Source organism: Struthio camelus, chromosome 1 (genome assembly GCF_040807025.1).
Source record: "Struthio camelus isolate bStrCam1 chromosome 1, bStrCam1.hap1, whole genome shotgun sequence".
Classification (NCBI taxonomy): Eukaryota; Metazoa; Chordata; class Aves; order Struthioniformes; family Struthionidae; genus Struthio; species Struthio camelus.
Window position 1 is genome coordinate 192130986 of NC_090942.1, and position 27377 is coordinate 192158362.

Consider the following 27377-nt stretch of genomic DNA (forward strand, 5'->3'; position numbering starts at 1 on the left):
AAAAGCTTGTGGAGGACTACTAAAAATAATAAAATATTGTTTTAAAAGGGCAAAGTTTGAGTAATTGAGAAGTTGATATATTCTTTTCTCTTAGCCGTAGGTGTGTACTAGTCAACAGTTTTTAAAGTGCTACCTCCTCCTGTTTAGTCCTCAATTACACATCACTCCTTTTCCTTACTGCTATTTCTCTGTATGGTCAAAGCATCTAGAGGCTTAGTCCTGAATGAGTAATGGGTCTTCAATTTGCTCACCCCAAGAACTTATGTTTAACTAGTTATCTTTCCTTCAAATTGTTCATTCCCTTATGGGTATTACTCAAATGATGCAGTACTGAGAATATGTATTAGAGCTTATGACTACCATGAATAGATGGTCCTGAATCAGTTCATTGTGTTTTGTTTTTTTTTAATTAATTACATCTTTTAATTAACATAAATCCCAGCCACACATTTACCTATCAATTTTACATAGGATTTTAGACTCCTTTGCTCTTTTAATTGTGTCTGCAGCCATTTAATGTTTAGGTGGACAGAATAGCTATAATAACGCAACTTTTTGTTGACACTTTTGAAGCTGCTTATGAATCAAATGCTTTCAGATAAGCTATTATCAGGCAACTTATACCCTCCGGGGGGATCTAAATTGTGGGGACAGAGATTGCTTCTCAGCTCCCAAAATGTACACTGGCCACATTGTAAATGCATATTGGGATGAGGCTCGAGGCTCTGATGTTCGCTATTTCCTCTTCTGCTCCATTTCCACTGGAAAGAAATTCAGGTATATGGGAAAGGAAGGATCTACAGTGCGCTCCAAAAGGTCCCTGTTGGACAAGTAGAGGACAACAGCCGGGGGAAGGATAGGGAAGGGGAAGGACAGTGGAGGGACACACCATGAAACCCTACTTCGTAGTACCCCACATACTGCCTGTTACCAAAGATAGTAGATATGTAAGGCGAAAAATTCCCATTAGCTTCAGGGTCCAGATAACGGAACTTCCTGACAAAGATGGAACTAGGGCACAGTTTTTTGACTAATGGTTTTGTTCTTATTCCAGCATCATTCTTTCCCTCGTTTTTGCTTTTTGCTACTACAGAACAGCTGTATATACTATGATACTACTTAGTCATGGTACAATTGCAAAAATTACACTCTGAGCAGTTTAAACTATCTTGAGCCTAGTTAAAGGAATGAAGGAATTTAAAGGAATGAAACTTTAAATGAGACAAAGAAGTCATAATTTTACACATAGAATTACCTTTAGAGCTCTTGTGATGCAAGGAGAGGAGATAAAAATACGAGTGTTTAATAAGAAAGCAAGCAAGTGAAAAGTACAAATTAATTTTGCTTTTGCAGGTTATTTTAGAAAGTAACTCGTGCTACTAAATATATGAGAAGAACAAATTTCCTTCCTATAATCAGTTCATCTATGACCCCTTTTTACAACCACATCTTTCCTGTCCCTAATATTTGCCTACAGATCACAGTTTGTTCAGTGTTTCCATTATTAGTGTTTTTCTGTGATAAATATTTCAACTTTCCTTCAGCAGACTAGCATTTTCTGCAGGATATTTCAAGGAGAGCTAATTTATATAAGCAAACTGCTTTAAGGTGATCCATCATGGACACTCAAAATGTTTGTATACTCTGTATGTGCTATGTAGACATATTTGCCATTTCTTTTGTACTTCACACATCACCTTTGGCTCACAAGTGTCTCCAGTTTTTGCCCTTATTCATAACAAGTGGGCAATACACATGTAGTTGCCAACATGGCATCCCGAAAAAATGGGGAAGGAAAAGTCCCTCCAAGTTTAATCAACAATTAGCAACTAAAAGGGGCTCACATTGGTCAAAGCTGGTATGCAGCTCTGAGAGAGAAAGTGCTGAGGGACAAAAAATGGGTGGGAGATTTTGTGAAAGCAATGCTCAGCATGTCCTTCCTTCCTTCACAAGGTTACATTTTTTGTAAGTAGAAGATCTGTGTATTTTCTGCCATGTCCCAAGTTGGAAATGCAAAAAGCTTCATTTACCACACAGCCACTCAGCTGCAAGTTAATGGGTATTATTTGAACAGAATAGGATAGAATAAAAGCAATTCCAGGGGGAGTTTACTGACACATCCTCCTTCACTGACTAAAACTACGCAGAGCTACATATGTGCCTAGCCACAGGACAAGCAAAGCACTGCCGCTTTGCAGAAGCCCCTTCCCCTCTCCCCATCAGTCTTCAGTTCAGCTAGAGAGGAAAAAATGGGACTGCTTCAAAGTGGGGAGTAGAGTCCATTTGCAGTAGGCTGCCCCATTTCCTAACAGCCCATGGCATGGCCCTCACTGCATAGCAGATGTGGGTTGTCTCCTTTCTTTTTTCTCCTTCTTCCCCCCATCCAACCATTTTTTTTTTTAATCAGCTGAACTGATCAGCCCAACCAAGAGTGAGTTCAGATGTCCTTTTAAGAGGCTCTACTTCCATAACAAACATATGCACTGAATCTGCATGATACCCTGGCTCCATTAAACCGGGATCTCTGTGTTTTTCCCCCCAGTCTGCCTCTCTCTCTGGGGAAAACTCTCTCCATGAACAACAGCAAGTCATCTTACATTGTCCCCAAACACTCCACTACCCTCCTCGAAACTGTCCTTTTTGGTGAGCACTGCAAACAGTTGATAGTGGTGCTCAGACTGTCACACAGGCCGGCTATAATGGCAGAGCTGTTGTCCTGTCTGGTTTTTCTGTTCTGGTCTGTTGTCTCTAGTTTTATTCTTAACTGGTCAGTTCTGAGAGATGCTCTTCTCTATTCCTAATGTTTCATCCTATTTTGTGCAATCCTTCCCCCTCTGCCCACATGGGTATGAACAAAATCTATTTCCTCGACTTCTCATTAGTTTGGGGGACTCTAGCATGCCACCTTTTCAAGGGCTTCTGCATGGGACTTTTCTGCCCCTAGCACTATGGCCACACCATGTGTGGCTCCTCAAACCTGCCTCTCCAAAAGATGCTAAAAGGTGGCGTTTGGGTGCCCCCAAAGAGGTGGAGTCTCTGACTATAGCACATAAAGGTAGTAAAAGTTCCCAGCAAGATCTGCCGTTCTTGTATCTTTTCCTAAGCACGTAACAGCCAGCTTGAGATGGTCCTGAGAGCATAGTCCCACATCTATGCTGCTGTTGCCTCAGTCTGTCATTCTATAGCTCAGTGGCAAGTATGAATCTGTTAAGTAGATAAAGTCAGAAGGTATAACCACAGTGTTAAAAAAGACCCTGTATTGCTGTGTATTTGGTGGCTGCTCACTAGTGGAGGGAAAGCTGTCTGAAGCTGTGCAGCTTAGGACATATTTCAGTAACAGAGCGAGTATTTACTCAGACTGGATGTGTTGAAGTAGAAGAATACACAGAAGTGCTGTGTGATGATAATGTAACGTTGCGAAAGAAACTGAAAAAGATACTAACGCCTTTATATTGTCAGAGACAAAAACAGTGCAGTACTGGAGTCTGGATGGATAGGCCATGTGTGGAGGGTTTCCTGGTTTGGTAGACTACTGAAAAATTGCCCCTGTAAACTGTCTTTCAAGCATCTCTTCATTCTGTCGTTGCCTGAAGTGTTGCACAGACTGCACAGGACATGCCATTGCTCATAAAAAATTTCCATTCTGGCCATCAGGAAGGCCAACTCCCAGACAGTGTGTCCTTGCTCACCTTCTACCCAAGCAACGCTTTTCTTCCCTGAGGAGATTGACAGCCAGAAGGCAAATTGATGTTCATGGTGGCTGCAGAAGTGGTGGGGGTTAAGTTTTCTTCCATGAGGGTCTGTCTGAAACCAGTTCTCCACCCCAGTGACTGTAGAGTCCTTGAGGATAGCAGGTTCCTGTCCCCAGCCACCTAATGGAAGTGTGGGGGAATTCACGACACAGCCGGACTGGAATCCCTCTTTCACTTGCTTCACTCTATACAGCTGTAAGATTTGTTATTTTTAAAGCTATGTTTCGTATTGTACACAAAAAATCTATGTGACACCTTCATGTTCAGTTTCAGGGTTCTCCATATCCCTCAGGCCCATATTTCGTACCTAAGACATTCTGCAGTCCTTATTTTACTACTTTGCTGATAGCTCAGCGTCCCTTTCTACCATTACCGGCTTACCAGATATCATAACCCCTCTCCACCTCTCATCCTCTGTGGAGACACAAGCATCAGTGTCTCCCAATTTTTCTGCTAGGTCCCAAATTCTTTTCCCATGCCAATAGTTCTCCGTCCATACCATTTTCCTTTGCCATCTATCTTTGGAAAGGATTTTTTCTTCTTCCCATTCCTCCTGCTCATGGCTCATCTGGCCCTAATTTCCGTGTGCTAAGGCCTTTACGTTCTTTCTTTAATTTCATTTTAGGCTTCCCTCATCTCCTTTCCTTCCTACCTCCAGAGCTGGGTTCAGACCCATTGCCCCATCGTTATGTTTTCTTTCTGCCCAGGAGAGGAATCATGCAGAGTGTGGGTGTGTTCAGCTCTGCTGGAAGGACAAGCAGGGAGGGTTGATGGGCACTGTTGTCTTGGGAGGTGTTAATGTCTGTCCTTAATAGATTTTTGGTTCAGTATACATTTAGCAAGGTGCCTGAGGCTGTAGCTCTGATAAACATAGGGAACAGGCTCTGCATCCTCCTCATTTTTCCTTCCTTCTTCATTATCATATATTTATCCTAATCAAGAGAGTTGTGCCCACCCATGCCCAGAATATTCCCCGAAACTCCAGAAATAAATGGAAATTGTATTCAGAAGTTAATGCTTTATAGGAGATAGACATATCATGAGGCTGAAACTCAGCCCATAACACAAAACAGAGGAGAAAAAGCACAGTCAGTCTAGCAAATATGATAATGTGATTTATTCAAAGAGGTTTTCACACTGAGGAACATCTCTTTAGGCCTCCTAAACCAAAGCCAGGCAATAGCCCCCTGTGCATACTGAGGAAAGAATGATATGCCAAAACATGTCCTCCCGTTTTTTTATAAAATACTTATTGCTTTATTCCTAATTTGGCTTTCAAACCAGCATGAAAATCTCCAAGCTCCCAGTCTCATCAAACTGTCTATTTCTCTTGCTCTTTTTCCTCTTCTTCTTTTTTTTTTTTTTTTGGCCCCTTCTCCTTCATCTCTGGTTCCTATTTACTTGTGTTTGTTCTCATTTTTTGAATATGGGACCTGCTTCTATTGTCTTCACTCAGACAATCTTTTATTGAAAGCAAATGGCAGTCTTACTGGAGAAAAGACAACGGAAATGATTCATGATTTTCATACTAAGATCTTGCTTCTGTTACAAGCTGAGTGCCGGTACAGATATTCACTCATACACGAGTATCCTCTGATTTGATCAGAGATGACCAGTTAAATACATTATTGTTTACATTTACAATCTTTATATGGAATTTATTGTTCATAAAGTATAAGTTTTTTTAGCCGATTTTTAAAATAGTTGCCACTAGGAAGGGGCAGTATTCAGGCTAGTTCTTGTGCTGTGAATTAATGAAGACCAACATAAAACTGACTGGTTTGCTGGCAGGGTACATATATACAAACCCGTGACCCATGCCTTCTAGTCACATCGTTTGAGTGATGCATTTTGTCCAAAAACCTTTGCATTCTTCTCTGCTGCTGCTAGAAATGGCCAGGTGTTTCTTAGTACCTTAACTGTATTAATCTTAAAAGGGGATTGTAAGCTCCTTTTTAGGCACGGTCAAGATTGATATCTATCTATAAGGCAGTCAGGACTCAAAACTGCACAGCTTCAGTCAATGGAAATATTGCTTTTGACTTCAATAACTGGAGGATGAAGTCAAGACAGATTTCTTTTTGTCTTACCTTTCCCAGAAGAGATAGCTGAGAATCTTTCTTCGACTGAGACTACTGTTTTCTGTCTAAGTCTTTGCATTTCTCGACAAATTACTTTTATTTTTCTGGCAGAATGTATTTCCTTGGTGGAAAAACTGAACCATCCTGAACGTGTACATAGTCACCTTTCTATAGCTCAGTTGTTCTACCCTTTCTGGGTGCAGCCAATACTGTGTTATGTTGGACACAGAAAAGTTCATAACAATGGGGGCCACAGGGATTTCCTGAAGAGAAACTGGAAAGTATTTCTTATATTTCTTTCAGCTTCTGCAATGTTCCCTCACTATAATCACATCACTACCCCACTAACCTGCCTCAAAAATATAATAAAGAAAACTCTATTTGTTAGCATTGGAGCTTTAAATAATCCTGACGAGGAAAATGGTGGTGAGAGATTGCCTGTTATTGATTTTTTTTGTCTCTATAATCAGCCAAAAGATAAGGCCTTCTGGGGACTAGATATCTTTCCACAAATCTATCCAGGAAAGAGGGTTCAATCTCTGAGAAAGTGGTCTTTTAGTAAATTTTCTTGAAGGAAGTTTTAACACAGGTATAAATCACTGCCAGGTGCCTAACTTTCTGTGGAGCAGGGACAACAATATGGAACAAGTGGTATGCTGCAGCCCACTCCAAATTTTGTTCTCCTTGTAAACCATGGGTTTAACTTCTGGGTGCTTTATTTATTTATTTATTTTTGAGATTGTGAGCAATGCTGGAAAATCTTCTGGGCTGTGCTATACTGACAAGGCAACTGGGGACCCACACATACTGCTCTCCTTTACCAGAATTACCATATCACAGAAGAAATCTCCCTTGTGCAACAGCATTTCCAAGGAAATGACTTTGCTTATTTTTATAAAGCCAGTGATCTTATTGAACTTACAGATGTTTTAAAGAAAATACAAAATGGAATGGGCTTTTTTTACTAGTGGGCAGTGTCTGCAAAGCAAAAGGTAATTAGTAAAAAGGTAATTAAATGTCCAAGCATCTTTAAAATATATTTTATCTGCAATGCACAAGCAAGGGAACTCCTTACTACTTCCATGGGACAACTAGGGGATCCAGTCCTTTATTACTACTCTTCTCCTTCTGCCCCTCTTATTTTCTGTTGCTATTCCTTCACTATCTTTCCAGGATGTCCACACTGTCAGGAAAAGAAGAGAAAAAAAGAGCATGAACATAGAGATCTCAGCATTGAGCCGTTTTAACCCACTTAAACATCTTTTGTTACCAGGCTGACAATGGCAGTTGTTCTGACATTAAGAGTGAAGTTTCATGTTACATCTAAAGCAAAATGACTGTGGGCTGCTGCCTACAAGGAGCCCTTTCTCTGCTCCTTCCCCCTCCTCCCTCACCAAGTGCCCTGGCTGCTTGCCTGGAGGCAAGGCTAGGAATTGCGGGGCTGAGTGGTGAGCGGTGCAGAGAGCTGATCCAGTGCAAACTCATCCACCAAGCAAGTGCAATAATAAGAAGAAGCACTTTTCTGTTGCATCTGGTTTGTCCTACAACCACACAAGGACCGACTCACAGGAAGCATTGTGCCGCCATTGGGCAGATGCATGCAGTTGTCCTGAATTCAGTGTAACATGAAACTCCAGCTGAAGATATCAGGTGATGTTTTAAACAGGCACTTCTGGGTGCAGCCTCTGACTCCTGCTGTTTGGGAAGGAGGTTTGTCTTAGGTGTGGCAGAGCAGCTAGCAGGGATATTAATCCTTCAGTATAAGATGTAATGCTTGCTGTTCTGTGAGCAGGGTTGTGAGCCAACTGCACTGAAACCTGTTTAAACAGGATAGAGTCTTTAATGTCTCCTATTGTGTAACTCACGCAGCTTTGCAGAAGTTTATCCTAAAAAACAACAGTTGCTAGGTAGAATTAATCTTACAGCATCAGGCTGGAAAGGTCACTTCCCCACTTTTTTGCCAAATGCTGATAAGCCCAGAAGAGCTCTGAAGATCAAGGAACAACAAAAACTTTAGGAAAAAAAGAAAAAAAGAAAAAAATTAACTTGTAGAAATTTTGACCAATGTATTAAACGAGAATTTTGTTCCAAACCCCCATCCCTGACATTCTACCATCCTGCTTGCTTAAGACTCCTGAATGCACAGAGCCAGATGAGGATGCTATCTGAATGGTATGTATCACAAGTGTCCCCAGAGGCATTGGGCTAGTTAGCTCATTGCACGCTCACACATACACAGGGTGGATGAAAAGGCAGTGGCAGATCCAGAGGAGCCAAAGGAACATAGGGTTATACAGGAAATGGCAGGAGAGGAAGAGAAAAAAAAGGGTGCAGAGCGGTAGTGAGATAATTGGGACTAGCAAGGCGAGCAACCTGTCACTTCACATCAGCACATCTCTCAGCTTACCTGCTATCAGTGCATGGGAGGCCACATCCCAAGTACCAGGACTGGAGAGGACGAGTGGTAGTGGGCCCCGCAGAGCGTGGTGTCCATCCAGCTGGCACAGTGCCATAGTCTTCCCCTCTGTATAGACACTGTTCACCCCAAGGAAGAGAGAAGCACTGAGTGCTAATGTGTGAGTTCCTAGTGCTCTGGCTGGAAAGCAGGCAATACGGGAAACTACAGATCTGTGGTGACCCAGCTGCCACAGATGTTATTCTTTTGTTGAGCTATGACGGTGTACAACTTCAGTAATGTTATGGATTTTGGCAGAGAGGATAGCTCCTTCCACGTGTGTATGACCCAGGGCCAAAGAGTTTAAGAAAAGTTTGCACTAGTCATCAACTGTACTGGCATCAGTAATGACTTGTAGGACCAGGCAGTGGCATCTAACAACTTACATGGATAGGGCAATGCTCCAGCTATGAAAGACCTAGAAGACCAAGTGAGGAAGTTTGTGTTTGATGCAGCAGAAAAGGAAACATCAAGACAGGTACAAAAAACTCCTGAGGCCCAAATAGAAATTTGAGACTATGACACTCTATATTAGGATATATTGAGATAGGGTTGTTCTTTAACCTCCCACAGCGGGTGTTTTGGGGTAAATTACCTACTTGCTCTTGACAGTGCAGGTAGTCTTGGGTGCAAATGGCCAAAGCAAAAAGGAGAGAGAATATCAGCTCAATAAAGCCTAAAAGATGAATGATCTTTGCAGCAGGTATTTAATGTATAGAAAGGGAGAAAATGGCATTTGTTGGGCCAGGAAGGAGGAGGTGGCAGCTGCTAGGATACTAAGGACAAGCACTTGCACACAATTTTTATGTCTGTGAACAGAAATCGGAGAAGGAGAAAAGCTTAAGGGAAAAGAGAGAGAGCCTTCAAGTGATTCTGCGTCCTTAGTTTCCCTGAGTATTCTCTCTCTTTCTGTATCTGATTTAGATTATAAAATCCCTGGGGCAGCAATAGTCTTTAATGTGTGTCTTCTTCACTACTGGCCAAATCACTGATGCTTAATGAGCAAATAAAATGCTGATAAAGTAATTTAAAGGTTGCCTTCCTGCAGTCTGGCACTTACTAGATGACACCCAGTTAGAATCGAAGTAACAACATTTGTATTGACCCTGAGCACAGGGTCGACTTTAAGTGACGGCTATGAGAGTCCTTCCATGACTTCAAATGAGGCAGGATCTGGTTCATGTTGCAAACAATTCTTTGAAATTAAGAGCATGCAATTGGGTACTGCACATACAGGTAAGCTTCTGCATATTATATATGGTAATTTTCCACCAGACAAACTAGAGACCCAGTCAGGCAAGCTGCTGTGTCTCACCGGACCCTGGGGTGCCACGTGGGCGCAGGAACTGGCCATGCAAAGCAGCGTGCTGGATTGTGGCATAATTCATTGCCCTGGTGCCACTTACACACTCTAATTGGCTTTATTCGCAGCAGGGAGGGCTAAGGTGCCAGAAGGCACAAGCCAAGCCAAAATAGATTTGTCAGACTTACTTCATGCTTTGTAGTAGTGGCTACATTGTAAACAGATTGCAAAAATTACGTTATTTTTAAGACTTAGATTACAGGACTGCCTAGAGACTAATAAAGATGGGGGATTGTGCTGTAATGGTTAGGCCCCAAAATATGTGAGAACATGAACAGTTTGTATTCTCAACCATCTGCAAGAAAGGCAAATATTTATGTACCATTTGGTTGGCTGATTTCATTGGGCACTGGGAGAGTAAAAAGGGCATAGAGGGGGGTGATAAACAGACTCATGCATTTTGATACATGTTTTTTTTTTTTTCTATCCTATACTGTTTATAATATAAACTATTTATAATAGTAAGTACCATCTTTTCTCTTCTGCTTTAGACATTTAGCTACTGTTTTTCCATTGTCATTTTGTTTTGACTTGTCATAGCGGAGGTAGATTTGGAGATGGCAGCAGATTTAACTAAGGTCAAAGCTAAAAAATTGGTGCTGTGACTGTCTTCCCCCAAAAGAATCAAGCCATCTAACTGAAATAAATAACTTGGGAAAAAAAAATCCCAGACCAACACATACAGTGGCCAAAAAAAAAAAAAATCCTTTTACTGGTAATAGTGGCATTTCCAGGAGGGTGTTTTGTCAGTCGAATTACACAAGTAAAACTACTAGCCTTACCTGCGTACTAGACTTAACCTATCTGAGATTAAGTCTATTCTTAGAACAAGTCCTTGTGAATCAATTCAAATATCATACAGAAGGAGAGCATGACAAAAAGTTTTGGGAGGGCCATTTGTGCATGAAGCTGGCAGAGGAGATTGCTATCACAGGTGGAGCTGAGGGGGCTGTGAAAAGGAGAATAGGAGGTGGGAGGCAGAGCAGGGCAATTAGAAAAAGTCAGTGTGAAGAGCCTTGAAAAAGCATGCATGGATTTCCACTTCCGAATAAGAATGGAAACAGGAGGAAATGTCTGCCGTAGAAACAACTTGTAGTTGTCTCCTCCCTCCCCCTGCCCCAGGAAAGAAGAGTGATATATACAGTTAGACATACAAAGATAAGATATATGTATATATATGTATAGATACAAAACTGGGAACAGTGGTTAAGGGAGAAGAGAAATAAGACATACTGTATCAAAATGCCAAGCAGTTACCGAGAAACGAGGAGCAGAAGAAACAATTAAAAAATGCCATGATACCATATGGAACTTTAAACCTTCAGTTGTACTTAGAAGTTTTATAAAAGAAACCTTAAAAACAACTACATTTTCCTCATCCTGAAATAGTGTCCTTCCTTGGAAGACTATATTGTTACTTAACCCCCCCTACCCCCCCAGTTTTACATGTTTGAATCCAAAGATTGTCTAGCACCGGCATCAGAAACCTATGATCCTGCTGTAAGAGACAGCACATAGGCCCGTTTTGAATTGCACATGGCCAAGCAGCAGTAAGGCTTGGAGCTAGCATCACGGCATTTTAAGAGAGGTATCTGAAAGAGAAAGCAACTCCAGTCCTGATGGATGTGATAGGCATTTTCCATTGAGGGTAAACAAGGAATCAGTCCAATGCCCCCTTTTAGTGACAGCTGAAACAATAGAAAACCTGTGCCCAAGGACACAAACTCGTAAGTCTAAACAGTGTGGGTCATCCATTCCAAGGGGGTTTCCAAGATCTGATAAATGATGGGGCAGGGGATTGATTGAACTGAAGCCTTGTACGTGAGAAAGAAGCAGCAGAAGCACAAGAGAATGAGCAAGTCGTCCGGAGATAAACCGCGATGCACTTGCTTGCCTGAGAAAAACTGAGACTGTGGTTTTGAGAGATATGATGGGCTGATTAACACTTCATCTGCGCAGAAGTGGGGATGTCTTTCTCCCCTCTTTCTTCTTCCTCTGGGTTTTCGGCTACATGGTCCCACTGTTTACCTTAGTAACGGTTCTTGTATCTCTGAACTGACATAACTCACCAGCCCAGCAGAAAACTAACCCAGAAGAAAAACTCAGATAATTTTTTGCTGGATTAGTAAATTGATTTGGCTCATGCGTGGGTCACACATGTAGCATAAGCAAGGGGGACTGCTGGTGGAAGCAGAGGAATATGAAGGGCAAGATGTGGTAAGATTTCCTTTTGGAAAAATCTGAGCCATCAGATGGGCTCAGCTGTCTGTGAAACCACAGCCTGAGAGAAAGTGCTGAGATCTGAGATGCAAAGCACAGTCTGGAAGTAAGCAGAGAGGTTCTCAGGTTGCTTTATTCTTACTCTGTTCATGGAAACAAGCATTCTTGGTAACAAAACTGGACTATCAACAAAATTCCATTATCAGTCTCTCTCTCGAATAGAAAGACCTCAAATATCCTAAATTCTTATTAATCAAAAGATCAGAAGTACCAACATCCTAAAAGCGCTGCTCTTATCTACCTGTGGTAAGCCAATATTATTTGTAAACATATTTCAAAAGGCAGACAGGAGCGCATTTGATCTCGAAAGATAAGAGCGCATGCAGCCCCGGGAAAGAGTTAGACTTACTTTGACTTAGATAATAAAATACCATACCTCAGTCTTCAACTGCCTTTTGCATACCCATCTTTCTGTGAAGAAGAGCTGAAGATACCATTAAAGAGAACAAAGCAAAGCAAAATTCAGAGCTGTAGCCCTGGCATGCTAAATATTGTCATGAATCCACATCTGCGCCTGCACAGATTCCCACTGCAATGGGAGCAAAGGTGTCACCTGGCGTATTTCTCAGTGCGGGAGTGGGACTTCACCGTTTGTCCCTTACGAAAGAATGCCACAGTAGTGGCCTAGCAGACTGTAGTTTATCATAGCTTATTATTAAAATATTGTATGGTTTTGACGGAGAACGCTTGAATATTTTGTAATGAAAGTTTCTGCTAGAGCTGAGCAAAACCTTCAGGAGCACACTAAATGCGGTTGTGAAGGGCCTAGAGAAATCCCTGTATTCCACCTGCTCTTTGTAAGAGTGACTTTTTACACCTCAGTGTAAGTATCCGCGAATGATTCAGTTAACCGCTGCTGAGTTTTGAGAGTTAGACAGATTCCTTGGATCACCTGGGACAATTTACAGGCTTGGGTGCAAGCCGTGCGATCAGCTCTTTTACCCTGAGCCATCATGTCTAATTAGCAGGTTATGCTCAGTGGGCTTTACATTTTTATCGGAAAATAATAAAAAAACAAGTTCCGTAAATCGTCCATAGAGCTTCGGGTGACGATACTTTATGACGATGGGATGAACCAGGTGGGGCTGCTTTTTTTGTCAACCACTCGAGGTGGAAACTTCCAAGGGCGCCGACGACCGGGCGTGCAGCGAGAGGACGGTTCAGCCGCGGTGCCATCCAACGTCCCCGAGCGACAGAGCGGACTTTGCTGGCGTCAGCAGGAGGGTGCCCGTTGAGCAACACGGGTTGAACTTGGCTCGCCAGGTGTCTCGCTCAGCGACAAGGAACGTCACCCTGCCAAGCGAGCCCTGGCCAGGAAATAAAAGCTCTTCTTCCCCAGGTGAGGCACTGCAGGGAAATCCTGCTCCGAGCAGACTAGCGATAGCGCGAGCGGGGCTGCGCGCATCGCCTAGTCCCACGCAGGCACAGCCGACCCAACTCGGCACGTTTTGGGCCCTTGTCATCTGACGCCCACGGCCTCGCGGAAAGGGAGAAGTTCACCCTTTTCTCTGCTCCCCCCCACGCACACGCCTCTGGGCGAGTCCTGTCCCTCCGCAGGGATGTAACAACCCACGGGCTCATCCCCGCGCCGCTTACAGCCTCTCGGAGGCGTTTTTTCCCCCCATCCCTAAGCTTTTAACCTAATTAAGACGGCGACCCCGGGAGTGCCAGGCGCGAGGGCCCCCGCTCACCCTTCCCACCTCCCCGGCGGCAAGCCCGTCCCCGGGGCCTCGGGGCCGCCGGTGGGGCAGACGGAGGGCAGGCGGAGCCCCGACGCCCGGCTGGTTGGGGGGCCGCGGCGGAGCCGGGCTCCGCCCGCCCGTGGCCGGCGCCTCCCCTTGCTCTGCCCGCCCCGCCGCAGGCAGCGGCCCGCCCCCTCTCTCCCCTCCGCCGCCGCCTGACGAGGGGACGGCGAAGGGGGCAGCAGTCGCGGCGAGGCGAGGCGGCAGCGGGGGGGGCCGAGGCAGGCGAGAGGCAGCCCGCGAAGCTCGGCCGCGCCGCGGCTTCCTCCTGCCGGCCTCCTCCTCCTCCTCCTCCTCCTCCTGCTGTTTGCTGGAGCCGCGGCCATGGTGAAGGTGTCGTTCAACTCGGCGTTGGCGCAGAAGGAGGCGGCCAAGAAGGAGGAGGACAACAGCCAGGTGTTGATCCTGCCGCCGGACGCCAAGGTGAGGGCGGCGGCGGCCGGGCCCGCTGCCTCCGCGGGGCGCTGGGGGGCTCCGCGCCCCTCTCCCTCCCTCCTTCCCCCCCCCCCCGCCGCCGCCGTGCGGACAAACCGGAGGCTCACGGTGGTGGCAGGGGGATGCCGGGGACAGTTTTAGTCTTTTTAAGCGGAGTGAAAGGCGGACGGGCCGGAGGGCAGCGCTGCAAAGCCGTGTGCCCCGCGCGGCTCGTCCTCCTAAAATGGCTGACGTGAGGACTAGCTTTAAAGCTCCGTTTCTTCGTACTTCGGGGTAGTATTTTTTTCCCCTTTTTTTATTTTCATTTTTTAATTTTTCCTCTCCTTTTTGGAGCCCCACAGCGCTTGGACTGCGTCCAGCTTGGCTTTTCCGGAGGCTTTCTGGGCTTTGCGCGGTGTCCTGACGGGATCGGGGCGGCGGGCAGCCCCCGGGGAGCCCCCTGGCCTTGGCCCGCGTCGCTGCCGTTAGACGGCGCTGGGGGGGCCGGGGCGGGGGGGGCCGCTGCCGCCCGCGGGCGGCGGCGCAAGTTGGCTTGCGCGGAGGGGACGGATCGAGCGGGGAGGGTTCAGGCAGCGCTTGAATCCCCATCGGTGGCCCGGGTGAATCCTAGCAAACGGCTAGTGAATCCGGTAACTTGCACTGCTTTAAGCTAGCAACGCTTCTTTCTCCCTCCTCCCCCCCCCCTTTTTTTTTTTTTTACGGTGGGGAAATCGACGATGTGGCTGTGCCGCAGCTTGTTTGCAGAGCCCGGTGACTGCGTGCTGCAGCTAACTTTGTGTGGAAACTTGGCGCGTTGCTTGAAATGAAGGAACAAAGAGCTGCCCCCCCCCCCAAACAGCACCCAAACTCTAATGGCTTATCACCTTCCTTCCCCGGCCCCGAACGGCAGCAAGGAACAAACCAACAACCAGTTTTCAAGTTTCTGAAGGGCAGAACTGCACAAGATATAAAGGTTTTGGTTGCTTTTTATTTTATTTTATTTTATTTTTTGGTGCGGTGCTCCCGTGGTCAAAACCAGTTTTTGATTCGAACTGCCGTAATGTGGTCTAAGCTCTTTGGAAAAGAGAATGAAAGCTTGAAAAACGGCCAGCTGCAGATAAACGCATGCCTTGCTTTCATAATCTTTTTGTGCGTTAGACCTCCAAATCGCAGAGTTGCATCTGCGAAAGAGATACTGTTCATTAATTTCCTAAACCTTTGTGATAAAATTCAACAGATACTAGCTTCTCAGGCAGAAGTTCTAGCACAAAATTCTGCCCCAGTGTAGGTTTTGCTGTTGATTTTAATTGGACTGAGGTTTCTGACACACGGAGTCTGGTGTCAGTTCAAAGCCAAAAGGGATCACAATTTTTTTTTTTTTTTTAAGTGACAGCCCACTGGCTCCAGGAAAAGGTTAAGTTTCACCGAATTTATACCGAGTTTTATACCGAATTTATAAAACTTGGACAAAAAACACTTAAGACCTGAGAACAGTTAAATGTGATGTACCGCAACAGAAGAGTCACTGTCATTGCTCAAATTCCCAGCAATTATGGGGAATCCGTTAGGCGATCTGTATGCCTAGTTGTTCCAGCAGTAGAGCCGTTCTCTGGCTCCTGGAAGATCATACATTCCCCAAGTCCACCCTGAGCTGTGGAGCTCCTTCCTCATCCTGGGTTTGGTGATCAGTTTGACCCTGAGCCATGTAAGCAGGACAAAGATGACAAGCGCCTGGAGGAGGGGGAAAAAAAAAAGGTTTTTTATATTACCTTGGAACTCATATCTCCTCTAGGTGATGTTGTTTCCAGATAGACTACTAAATTGGGTTTGTTATTCCTACCGCTAAACAAAGAAAATACAGCTGGCTAATTGTACGCTGGGGAGAAAATCCTCCTGACCCTGTCCAGACACTGGCGGAAGCAGGCTATTTGATTATGATTTCCGTAATGCAGAGCTGTAAATTGTTTCAGCTGAGGAAGAGATAACAGGATCTACCTTGACTTTGCCCAGGTCTTATTACTGCTTTGCCTACCCAGAAATGAGAATTACAAACGTTTGTTAAACGAGTCAAAAGGCTGTCTAGTTTCGCAGTAGCTACTTACAAGTTCTTTGGAATCTTGCATGGTTATCAGGGGATGAACATGCCTGAACAAGGCTTAAAACGATCCCAAAATAGCATGCGAGGAGCGGATGCTCTGTACAGATGAAAATTCCAGCAGCAAATGAGCGCTCTTGAGGGACAGCAAGGCTTTGACTTTCTCCTTGACACGTTTCCATCCTTTGTTAGCAGAACTGCAGACCTACACCTATTGACGTGCAAAACTCTCTTGAGTAAGGCTTTTTTTGAGCGTGTGCATTTTGGGGCATAAACAAAAGCATATCAGAGTACAGTAGAGTCTTCTGTAGCTTTAGTAGGGGAGGCTAAGCAATGCATAGCAGTATTGAAGCTGTTTTAGCAGTATTCAAACAAATGATGTAGCTGTGGAGATATTTGAATCTCTTGAGTTCTGGGGAATTTATTCTCTGATGGCAGACAAAAGAACTGATGCCATTGCAAAACTTGATACCTTCAAGATAAGTGCAAGGTATGCTCCTTGAACTTTGCCTTCTCTAATACGAGTACATTAAAAGCCAAATCTTCTTTCCCCTTTCCACAAGGAACTTCCACTGCATACACAGTCCTTTTGAGAAAAGGAAAAATAAACCACCTCTGACAACTGTGTTATTCGTATCACTTATTTCATCACTGTATGATGCTTAGCTTCAGGTTGGATTTGAAGGCAACATGAGAACGTTTTTAGAAGAGTGAGTTCTGATAGATCGGAAAAAGTCACATTTCCAAAACAGCATATGAGACATTTGTTTTCCCCTCTGCGGTACCTTTACAGACGTTGAGTTTCTGTAGGACAGAATCTAGGTCGCAAGTGTAAATGTGAAAGGTGCACAAATTAACATTTTATTAAGATTGCTTTTTATGAAGAAGGTCCTGGGAGGCATTTTGTTTTAAAGCAAATGGAAAAACTTAAGAGGATCAGCAGAGTTGGACTTCTGTAATTTGATTATCAAGAACTTCCAGAGATTTCAGAAAGAGATAGCAGTAAACCAGATGATGTTCATGAAAAAAGCCAAAGACTCTGAAATGTCCAGAAAATAAAGATTCGCGGAAGGAGCTTTTGGGCTAGTTCTTTCACTGTCTTGTGAAAGACAGTGAAAAGCAGTTTCGCAGCTTTTTTCCAGGGCGGTGTCATGAAGACCACAACTCTGTTTGCTGTTGCAGGATTACTCTCAAACAGATAATTTTCCTTGGGCTTGTTAGAGTTTGCAGCCAAGTTACGGTGATGATGTGGCATAGAAGTGATTCTGACCTCTCTGAAATTTGCCCACTAACCTCTCAGGCAGAGAGTAATAACCTCTCATGCAAGAAATGTAAATGGGGAAGAGGGAGAGCAAGAGGGGAAGAGACTAGAGGATGTATCGCATGAACAACAGCTTAAAAAGAGCTTTTGCAGAAGGCAATGGTCTTATGCGTTAGAATTTGCTACTTAAGAGTGTTTAAAGATCAAAACTGCTAATCCATTCTCTGCATAAATCACCTATGATTTTGCATTGTGAAAGGGTCTCTTTACTTACAGTTGCTGTAGGCAACACTTACAAGTATGCTACTCATTTTGGGATGATGCTTCAATGCAATAATTCTTGGCTAAAATGCAGAATATTCTTAGTGACGGTTCCCAGGCTACATTTAAATTTCCGCTTTGCTCATCTTCAGTACAACAGGATATTTTATGACCCACTTTCTCAACACACAAACAATGCGTGGTATTTTCACATTTCTTCCTACAATAGATCTTTGGAGTGCCAAAGATGGCTCTGGGCATGGTTGAAGCCTTCAGATGTTTGGCAGGCATATTTAGTAGCTTAAGTCCTCCCTAAAGGTCTTTGGGCCCTGAGTAACCCTCAGGCAGCTGCTATTTTCCACCAGGAGGAGGTAATAACCTGTTTTTTCCCAGGATACTCAACTTGGCATGTCTTTACCAGATAATAGCTTTGTGGAAGGAAGCTGTGGATTCACATTTATGTATTATAGCTGACCTTTGGATAGCCATATTTATAGAGAGATTGTAATGTGAAAGCATAAACATTAAGAATTCAAAACGCAGCATCTTTCTGCATTTATTCCTTTTTACTCCTGTGTTTATTCGTATTTCTGCGTTTATTTCTTTTTACTCCTCAATATAAAATTAATCTGTTTTTTTCCTTCAGTTTAGCTTGATCTTTGTGCATACTAAATCAGGCACTTTTAATTCAGAATAAGAGGACCTACCTCAGAAATATTGCTGAGCAACTAGTGAGCCCTTTCTTCCATGTAGAAAAGCCCCTAGATTTTTCGTAATTGATTTTAGATGTTTCTAAAACACAGGTGTTAGCTTTGTAGTTGCTGTTTTATACTAGTAAATAGTCATTTTCTTATTGTTTTGCTATTGGGAAAATTGGATTTTCCACTTAATACGTGACATGTCTGTAGTCGTGAGGGGCTTTTTGTTTGTTTCTTTGTTCTTTACTGGAAGGGCATATTTCCTTCACAGTTGCAATTCTTCCAGCTAAAGTTTTCTATTGGTCTTTCATCACTCCCTAGCAGGGAAAGAGCAGCCTTTGTGGGACTTCCTTTTGTATTTTCCATGATGCCGCTAGGTGGTTAAACCGGCCAGCTTCTGCTGTCTGTTGGAGCGTTGTGGACTGAGGTGTGGTTATTCAGAAGAGGACCCGAAGTAAAAAAATTCAGCCGATTGAATTCTTTCCCCCTTCACCTTCCTTGTTTTTGGAGAATTTTCAATGAAGATACCCTGAACCTCAGAATCAAACCCTACCACTTTCAGGTATAAGAGCACCCACTCTGTTACTTACCTGGTTTCATGGGTATGAGCAAGCATAAAGTCAAGGAAGTTGACTTTACATCAACAAAACTTGTGGCAGGGATTGTTCGTCTCACAAGTAGAGAGAAGCCTTGCAGCTGATGTTATCCCCTGCATCCTCCTTGAATCTGTGATCTGTGCTACTGATTAGGTAGTGCAGCTTCCTAAAAACAAGATCCACTGTGGTTTTGAGATGGCTCCCTCCTAAAGCTACTCCAAAGGCATTGCCAGCAATTGAGAGAACGATAGGCAAAAAACAACTGAGCTCTCCAGGCACCTCTGAAAATCTCTGCCAGTTTGGAAACTAGCTTAGAAATTTGTAATTGGAGGTTAGGAAGTTCAAAAAGGAATCTTGGAAGAGGTTTTTGTTGGTGGTGGTGGGTTTTTTTTTTTTTTTTTAAATTTTCAAGCAGTAGAAATGAACTTATGGGACAGAAGATTTCTGTCAGTGGTCCATATCTCACTTCCTTTTTTTTGTTTCTTATCACCTCCCAACTTGAGTAACAAATACAAAGTGTTGGTTTGGAAATGCAACCGTTTCCTCTGTTTTTCAGGAGAATTATATTTAATATTTTAAACAGGATATATTCTACCAGACCTTTGTGATAACTCCTTGTTCAGTTGTTTGTATCTTTTTTACATTTTTGTCTGTCCAAACGAGAGTTGATGTCCATAAATATCACTATAGTTTACCTGAATTCAGTACAGGGATGAGCATGCAGAGAAGGAGAATATTATTTTACACGGACAGTTTTAAATAATTTCTGTTTCAGATTAACTAACTTACACTTGGCTGATATCCCCCACCCAAAAAATTCAAAAAATTTATTTAGAAAATTTTGTTTGTATAGCGTTGTTGTGTACTGAAGTCAATAATTACATATATCTTTGTACAGTGCATTATGTAGAAAAGCTATCCTGCACTGTAATGTTTTGTTATAGTTGATACCATAAATTAGAGTTTTCTTATTTTCAGTTATATCTTCAAATATCCTCTGTGATAAAATATTCTTTCGTTTCTGATAAGCTCCAAGAAACTAGCTTAGATACTTGCATTGAATAGCAGTATAAAATACTATTTAAGTAGAGGCTGTTGGAACCAAAAGTTCTGTTCAGTGGGAACTGCTAAAGTTTAGAAACTTTGTTCATTTCTGAAAATGTGGATCAAGATGAAAAGCTAAACTTTCCTATAAAAACAAACATTCAAAAGAAATGTTCTTTGAATGGTCAGATATTTTCAAAGGAAATGTCCAAATGGTTTAGACTTCTTTCCATTATAATGAATGTTTAATACAGCATATAAATGTCTATTTCAATAACAGTTTAATTTTGAAATATAATGTAGATATATTTTCCTATTATGTATTTTAATGAAAATGTTCACAATAGTAAATATGTTCTAACAGTTTTCTTATAGTCTAAAATTTTGTTCGTTATTTAACGAAATGTTTTCCTTTTTTTTTTTTTTCCCCCTGTCAGCAGTTTATTATTTGTTGATGTATGCTAATAGTGATTTGGGGGAGGGCTAATAGAATGGTAAGCATAATTGCTTTTATCCTAGTAATGGTTTCAGTTAACCCTTTTGAAGTAGCATTTTGGATTATTTGTCTGCATTATACGTATTTTCTATTCGGTAGCCTCTAGCTACAGATACTGAATAACTTGTACATGAGAAAAATAATTCTTTCTGTGACTCTCAGAAAGTATCTTCCAGAGCAAATCTTGCATTATTAAGTCTTCATCATTTTAAATGTTCTTTATTCTGTGCTTCTGAAAACATGATGTATTTCAAATGTAAGAACTACATTTGGAAGTATAATGATGTGTTGTATTTGCTATTGCATAGGTTCCTTTTTTCCATTTCTGTAATGATGGACAAAGGTTAGCATTATCTGTTTCCGTCTCCTGGTCCGTATGAATAATACAACATTCATTTTCTTACTATTTATGTACTGCTTTTTATCCTCAGTGGAAATTACTTTGAATCTACAGATGAAAAGAATGCTAATTCATAAAACTGGGATATCTGCCCCAGTTTTAGAGATATGGTAAACCAAAGGAATGAGAGAATTAATAAGACTGAGCTCTGCAATAAAAATCAAAAATGGTTTTGCAGCAGACATCACATGGTCTAGGAGTTAACAGACATAAAAAGACTCCACCTCCTATCTGAATGATATACGCTGCATCAACAAGCAGCATCCTTTGTGCAACAGCCTTACAAAATTTATCCTTAAAAAACAAGCAAGTAGTGTTTGCCCAACTGTTATGATGAAGGTCATGGAAAAAATTAAATTGACATTTTGTTTGCCCTTTCCAAATAGTTTAAAATATATATATAAACCCACATATATTTTAAGAGGAGAGTTCCTTGCATGTAAATCCTTGTCTGCTTCCTCCTGAGGCGCTCAAAGATTCAGCAGACTCCTCTTCTTTTGATGGTGGCTTTCTGCTATTTTGGGGGTAGGTTAGTGGGTGACTGAAGGAGATGGTGGGATGACTGTGGGAAAAGAGTACACCTGGGGGGATCATGACTGGAAGAGGGCAGTGATCTCTGGAGTGAGTTTACCCCTGCATGGCCCATGCACAGATTTAGTCCCATGTCTCCTGAATTTCATGTGACTGCTGAATCACAAAGTTGTATGTTTTTTTGGTTGTTTTTTTCCCCCAAAGATGCTGTCTGCCAGAAAGCCCTTGCAGTTACATATTTGAAAAGGCAGTATTCTCTGCAGGGTGGGAGGCTGAATGTGACTTTTCAAGGCTGCCACATATAGCAGTGAGTTGTCTTGTCTGAAGTTTGCAGTTATAGGAAGTTCTCCCTTGGTAACTGGCAAGGTGTTTGAATACCTGCCAGCTTTTGCATTTCTGGAAGGTGTGATGGAGCGAGGAACTGAATACTGGAGCATATGCTCCACTTCAAGCTTTGAATAGTCTAATTGCAGTGAAGCCCTTTAGACTATTACAATAGTTTCTTTTAGAAAAAGAGTGTAATTAAATGTGAGCTTTTCAAGGTCAGCTCTTCTGTGTTGATACTTTTAAGTGCTATAATTAAATGCTGTTCTGTGTTTGCTGGTAAAACACTTCCTGTTCAGAGAACTCGGCTTGCTGTAGAGATATTACACACCTTAATTCAATAATACATACATTAGTAAGGTATGTTCATTTGAGGGCAGGGCTGCCTTTCAGAGGGACCTCCTCGACAGGCTAGAGGAATGGGTTGAACGAAACCAAATGAGTTTCAGCAAGGATGAGTGTAAAGTCCTATACCCGGCATAGACTAACGGCTGCATTGGTACAGACTGGGAACCACCTGGCTAGGAAGAAGCTCTGCTGAGAAAGACCTGGGGACCTGGTAGGCAGCAGGTTGGGCACAAGCCACCACTGTGCCCTGGCAGTGATGAAGCCTGAGAGCCTTCCAGTACAAAAAAGACATCAGCCGACTGGAGATATTTCAGCAGGGCCACCAGGATGATCGGGGTTGGAGCCCTGGTGAGGAGAGGCCTAGGAAGCTGGGCTTGTTCAGCCTGGAGAAGGGTTGGCTTTGGGAGGACCTCACGGCAGTTTCCTAGCACCTCCAGGGAGTCTACTGACGAGGTGAAGCCAGGCTCTTTACTGAGGTGCGCAGCAGGAAGACAAAAAAAAAAAAAGGTCATAAATTGAAACTGGAGAGGTTCCACCTGGGTATAAGGGGGGGGGGGGGGGAAAGCACTCTGAGGAGAATTAAACATTGAGCAGATTGCCCAGAGAGGCTGTGGAGTCTCAGTCCTTGGAGGGTTTCAAGACCTGACTGGACAAGAGTCCCAAGCAACCTGGTCTGAAGTCAGCGTTCACCCTCCTTTGCAGCAGGAAGTTGAACTAGGGACCTCCTGTGGTCCTTTCTAACGCGAGTGATTCTGTGATTGTAGGTTAGCTTACTTTTATTTCAGAGAAACTGAGACACAATGTTAGTAACTTGCTTGAGATGATTTACCATCTGTGGCTGAACTGGGAATAGAGTTATTAAATTCTGAGGCTCAGTGGTGCATATGTGCATGCTAATGAGATCTCTTGGGTGAAAGAGCCATCGCCGTTTGGGAAACAAGTCTTTTGAGAGAAATCTAGGTTAAATCCACATAGCCTTCCATCATACTAATGTCTGAGATTCAGGCAGTCATAGGAAAAAAGCAGAGAAATATGCAGAGATAAAGAAATGAGCAGAATAAGGAAGAGACAGGGACTGGGAACAATCAAGGTCAAAAACATAATTTAGTATTGATCTTTTTTAAAGTGAAAAAGGTGCCTCCTAAGTGCCCGTTCTAAAACACTGGTGCTGATTGGGAAAAACATTAAATATTTCATTTTTAAAATGATAGATTTATTTAGCGTAGTTTTAAGTATGGTAGAACACAAGTCAATTTCAAGTCAAATAAGTGTGAGTGGGAGAAGGGTTTATTTTGGCAGTGTAAAAATGAAGCATTTTTCGAAATTGGACACTTTATAGAAGAGTCATGCTTGACATGCAGTATATAGCCTTCCATAGAGAGTGAAGTGATTTTATTTTCTGAAAGCAAAATTTATTCTAAAGGATGCGTGGTGTAACTTCCTGGTTTTGGCGTTTCTGGTTTGACAAAATAAACGTATATCAGGCACTTCTGACAAGATATCTGTGCAAGATATCTACGTGTTTTGGTCTACGCCTTGCAAACTATTGCACCAGGGCGTGTGTCTTTTCTGAAAATACTTGAGGAAAAAATGATGTAGAATGCAGAACAAATACTCATAGTTTTAACTTATGAGAATATATAATTAGATTGTTACACATTTATACATCATATAAGAACTGGCTTCTAGTACGTCTTCACTGGCTATGCATACGAAAGCTTCTTACATTCAATATGATGGCAATTGCACGGCTGTGTGGATGTCGGCGACAGGAGAACTTCCTGAATTCAGTATCCGGACATTTAAAGACACCAGAGTGTTTTTGAGAATGTTATAGGTATTCATGGGCAAGAATGCTTTTGCGAGGTTTTGTGATGAGGGGCAGGGAGATGGGAAAGAAGAAGAGGAAGAATCATGGAGCCTTAAAGCAAAGGAAATACAGGATGTGCAGAGTCTTGATATTTATCTAGCACAGACCTAGCACTTCTGGAGTGTGTTTTTTTTTTTTTTTTTTTTTTTTTTAAGATGAAGCTGTTAGGGGTATTCATTAATCTTCTTGCTATATAGTATTAGTGCTATATAGAAACTCTGTATGTGTATTAAGATCCTGTTGTGCTGACCACTGTACAGAAAAAGAGAGAGTGGTTCTTGACCTTAAGCATTTACGGCACAGAAGTGTTGGTCAGCATGGCAGGCAAAAGGTGTAGCACTTCTGTAGCCGTAGCCTGGCTCATCTTTCCAAGAAAGTGTAGCACAGCGACGCCATGAACAACTTACCTTGTAGAGCAGTAATTAAGGGAGGAAATGGAAATGAGGTGTGACTGGTACTTGGCATGTGGCAGAGAATGGAGAACCCTCTACTTTGGGAGGCGGAAAGATACGGGGAGCACAGACCCAGGATAGGAAGAAAATTGCAGGAAGACATGAAACCACTGGTTTTGGTGGTGTGAGAAAGGAATTGGGGGATCTTGGAACTGGACAGAGACAGAAGGAACAATTTGGGGAATACATAACGTGGTTCGTTTTACAGTTGCGGTGAACAGCCTGGGATGAGGATATAGCCAAAAGCTGTACGTAGGAATTACCTGAATAAATCATTTGCCTCGTCTATAGAGAGAACTTTTGGGATGTTTAAATAAGTGTGGGGTTTTTTGTTTTTGTTTTGATTTTGCACTTTCTAGTCTATATAAGGCCAAAACTAACAATAAAAATTACCGCTCTTAACAATACTGCTCCTAAATTTAATCAAAGCAGCAGACCAAAGAGTTGCAGGCTTCCCCAGTATCTCCCTCTGAATCCCTTTTAAGTGTCCTCTTTAATTGTTGGCTGTTAGCAGGTTCTGTAACCTTTCTCAGAAGTTCAAGGGAATGCTTAGGTAAATCAGGATTACTCACAGCAGGTAAGAGTGCAGGATTACTCTTCCAAGACAAAGCTTTTTTTTTTTTTTTTTTTTTTTTTTAAATCATCCCTCCATTACATAGCTGTGGGTGAACTGCTGGTTCAGATACTTTACATTCACTTTACAGTTGTAATTTTTCTTTACTTCCTGCAGAGAAATTGAACTCTATGTTCTGCCGTGTTTTTCTCTAGTTTTATTTCCTGCTCTCCTTTTCTTCATTTTCTTTTTTTCGTTCTGCCTTCACCACCGTTTTCCCCGGTACGTCCCAACTCCTTTCCCATTCACCAGCACTGATCTCTTAATCTTTCTTTCTCTTTTTAACATGATCTTCAGCCGACTGCTTACATTAGTGTTTTTATTCCCTGATGGTTGCAGTGTTTTTAACCGTGAAATGATTTGTTTGTTGGATACCTAATTTTTTAATAAAATACCCTCAGAATTTGGTGTATGGTAGCACGCAACCCTTATCAAAAAGACCTTTGTCTTTGGAAGGCTCCTGGAATGTGTTTCTTTGATACTGCTGCATTTCCCAGTGCTCTACAACAAATTTTGCATTTGTGATGTATGTATGGTATAGAAAAGATCATAGAGATATTAGAAATAGAGCAAAGGATTAATAGTAGCAACTACCTGATAGATAGTTCTACTTAATTAATTTACATGGTTATCCAAACTGCATGACTGCAGCAAGCCAAGCCAGAATTATGGTCTGGTTTTCATGCCAGCCTTTAGGCAGACAGCCTTGGGCCAGATGGACAAGTCCCTGTCCGTCTTGAGAGAAGAGGAACTGACTGTGCTACCACGGAAGGGTTGCAGTGTTCAGATACCAGCTGCACATAAACAACCATAACATGTTTTTAGACTCTAGCGCCCGAGAGTAGAAAGAATACATCGCTCCTTGTGATAAGTGAGAGATCTCTGGAGCATCTCTTGTATATGAAGTTTGTTTTTCCCAGTAGCTAGTTAAAAGATCATTGTGCTTAAAATTTCTATTTAATTTTATAAGGAAACGTAAAATTGCTGCTTGAGTGGCAGATCAGTAGGATGGCCTTCCAGACTAGCAGCATATGCCAACTAAGTGAGGAGTTTTGTGCAAAAGCCTGCCTTAACTTCCCATCTGCAATATGTAATAAGTAGACACCAGCTCGGAGCAGTCTTCAGGCAGGAATACCATGGGAGGAATGCAGAGCTCCTTCTAAATTAAGTCCATTTTAAATTGACTGTCGTTTGAGAGGGTTTTTGTAAAGATGTCAGATTTTCAAGTCGGAACAGGTAAGCTTGATCAACAGAATGGAGTCTATACAGCCATTGGTCACTATTTTATTTCAAGACTTTTTAGCTTCCTTCATTAACAAACACTTTTAGGGACTACTATCCGTCATTAATTTCTATTCTGCCCATGCGAGCTGACTGGGACAAAAAGGACTCCAAAGAAAACAGTTCTGAACAGCTTCCAACCATTTCTACCCGCATGGATTTTAAACGCCTGTATGTATAGGTTAGATGTTATTCTCAGATGCGTAATTGTGGGCTATTTGTGTATTATGCTGTAGACATGTTTTTAGTAATATTTGTACTATTTAGTAGTATTTTACATCCAGTTTCTCTGTGGATCAAAGACAGTGTGGCATTTCTGAAAATGATTTTTTTTTTTTTTTTTTTACCAAGTTATTTTTATCTCTACTGGTCCTGTTTTTAAAGTCAGGCCATTATCTTTTGCATAGGTGCCCAATAGTCACAAAATACTTAGACACAGCACACAGCACATCCATCACAACAGGTTTAGATTAATTCATATCTAATTGAATCATACCTAAGTTTTTAATTATATAATTTGATCTGTCCATAATTCAGGCAAAGGAAGAATATCTGATACTCTCCTTCCTCTCGCCCTTTTTGATATGAACTAGACATATGCCTTACAATTTTTTAGACTGCTTTACTGTTACAGTTTTAAAACAATTATATTCCACTATGTTCAAAAAGCCACAAGGGGAAAGTTTGTGTAATTACCAAGTTTAATTATACACATTTGTGGCTCAGTGTTAGAATTTGTTACCAGATTTTTGTGATGTTACCCCACACATGAATTTCGTCCCTCTGAAAATCAGTACTTTAAGGCTACTTTTTTTTTTTTTAAACACCGAACTGAAAAGAGCAAGAGACTGTATGGCCAGTAGCCATTCTTAACTGCAGATGTTTGCATGTTTAGGGATGAATACCTTTTTTTTTTGTTGTTGTTTATCTTTTAATCCAGTTCAGACCAGTTAAAGCTAATTGTTCTCGATATAGGTTCTTGTGAAGATCTCCCTAGATGTAATGAAGTGCTTTGACAAA

At 42.2% G+C, this 27377-nt stretch overlaps 1 protein-coding gene across 2 annotated transcripts in view; it reads left to right on the plus strand.

Moving 5' to 3' along the window:
• The first annotated feature begins 13761 nt into the window (after window positions 1–13761).
• ITM2B (integral membrane protein 2B) overlaps window positions 13762–27377 on the plus strand; it is a 32648-nt gene continuing 19032 nt past the window's right edge. Inside the window, exon 1 of one of the 2 annotated variants that reach the window (XM_068929816.1) lies at window positions 13762–14096. In XM_068929816.1, the coding sequence (XP_068785917.1) occupies window positions 13998–14096 (99 nt within the window). In that variant the 5' untranslated portion in view covers window positions 13762–13997. The remainder of the gene's footprint in view (window positions 14097–27377) is intronic. The other variant, XM_068929817.1, reaches the window with a different exon arrangement.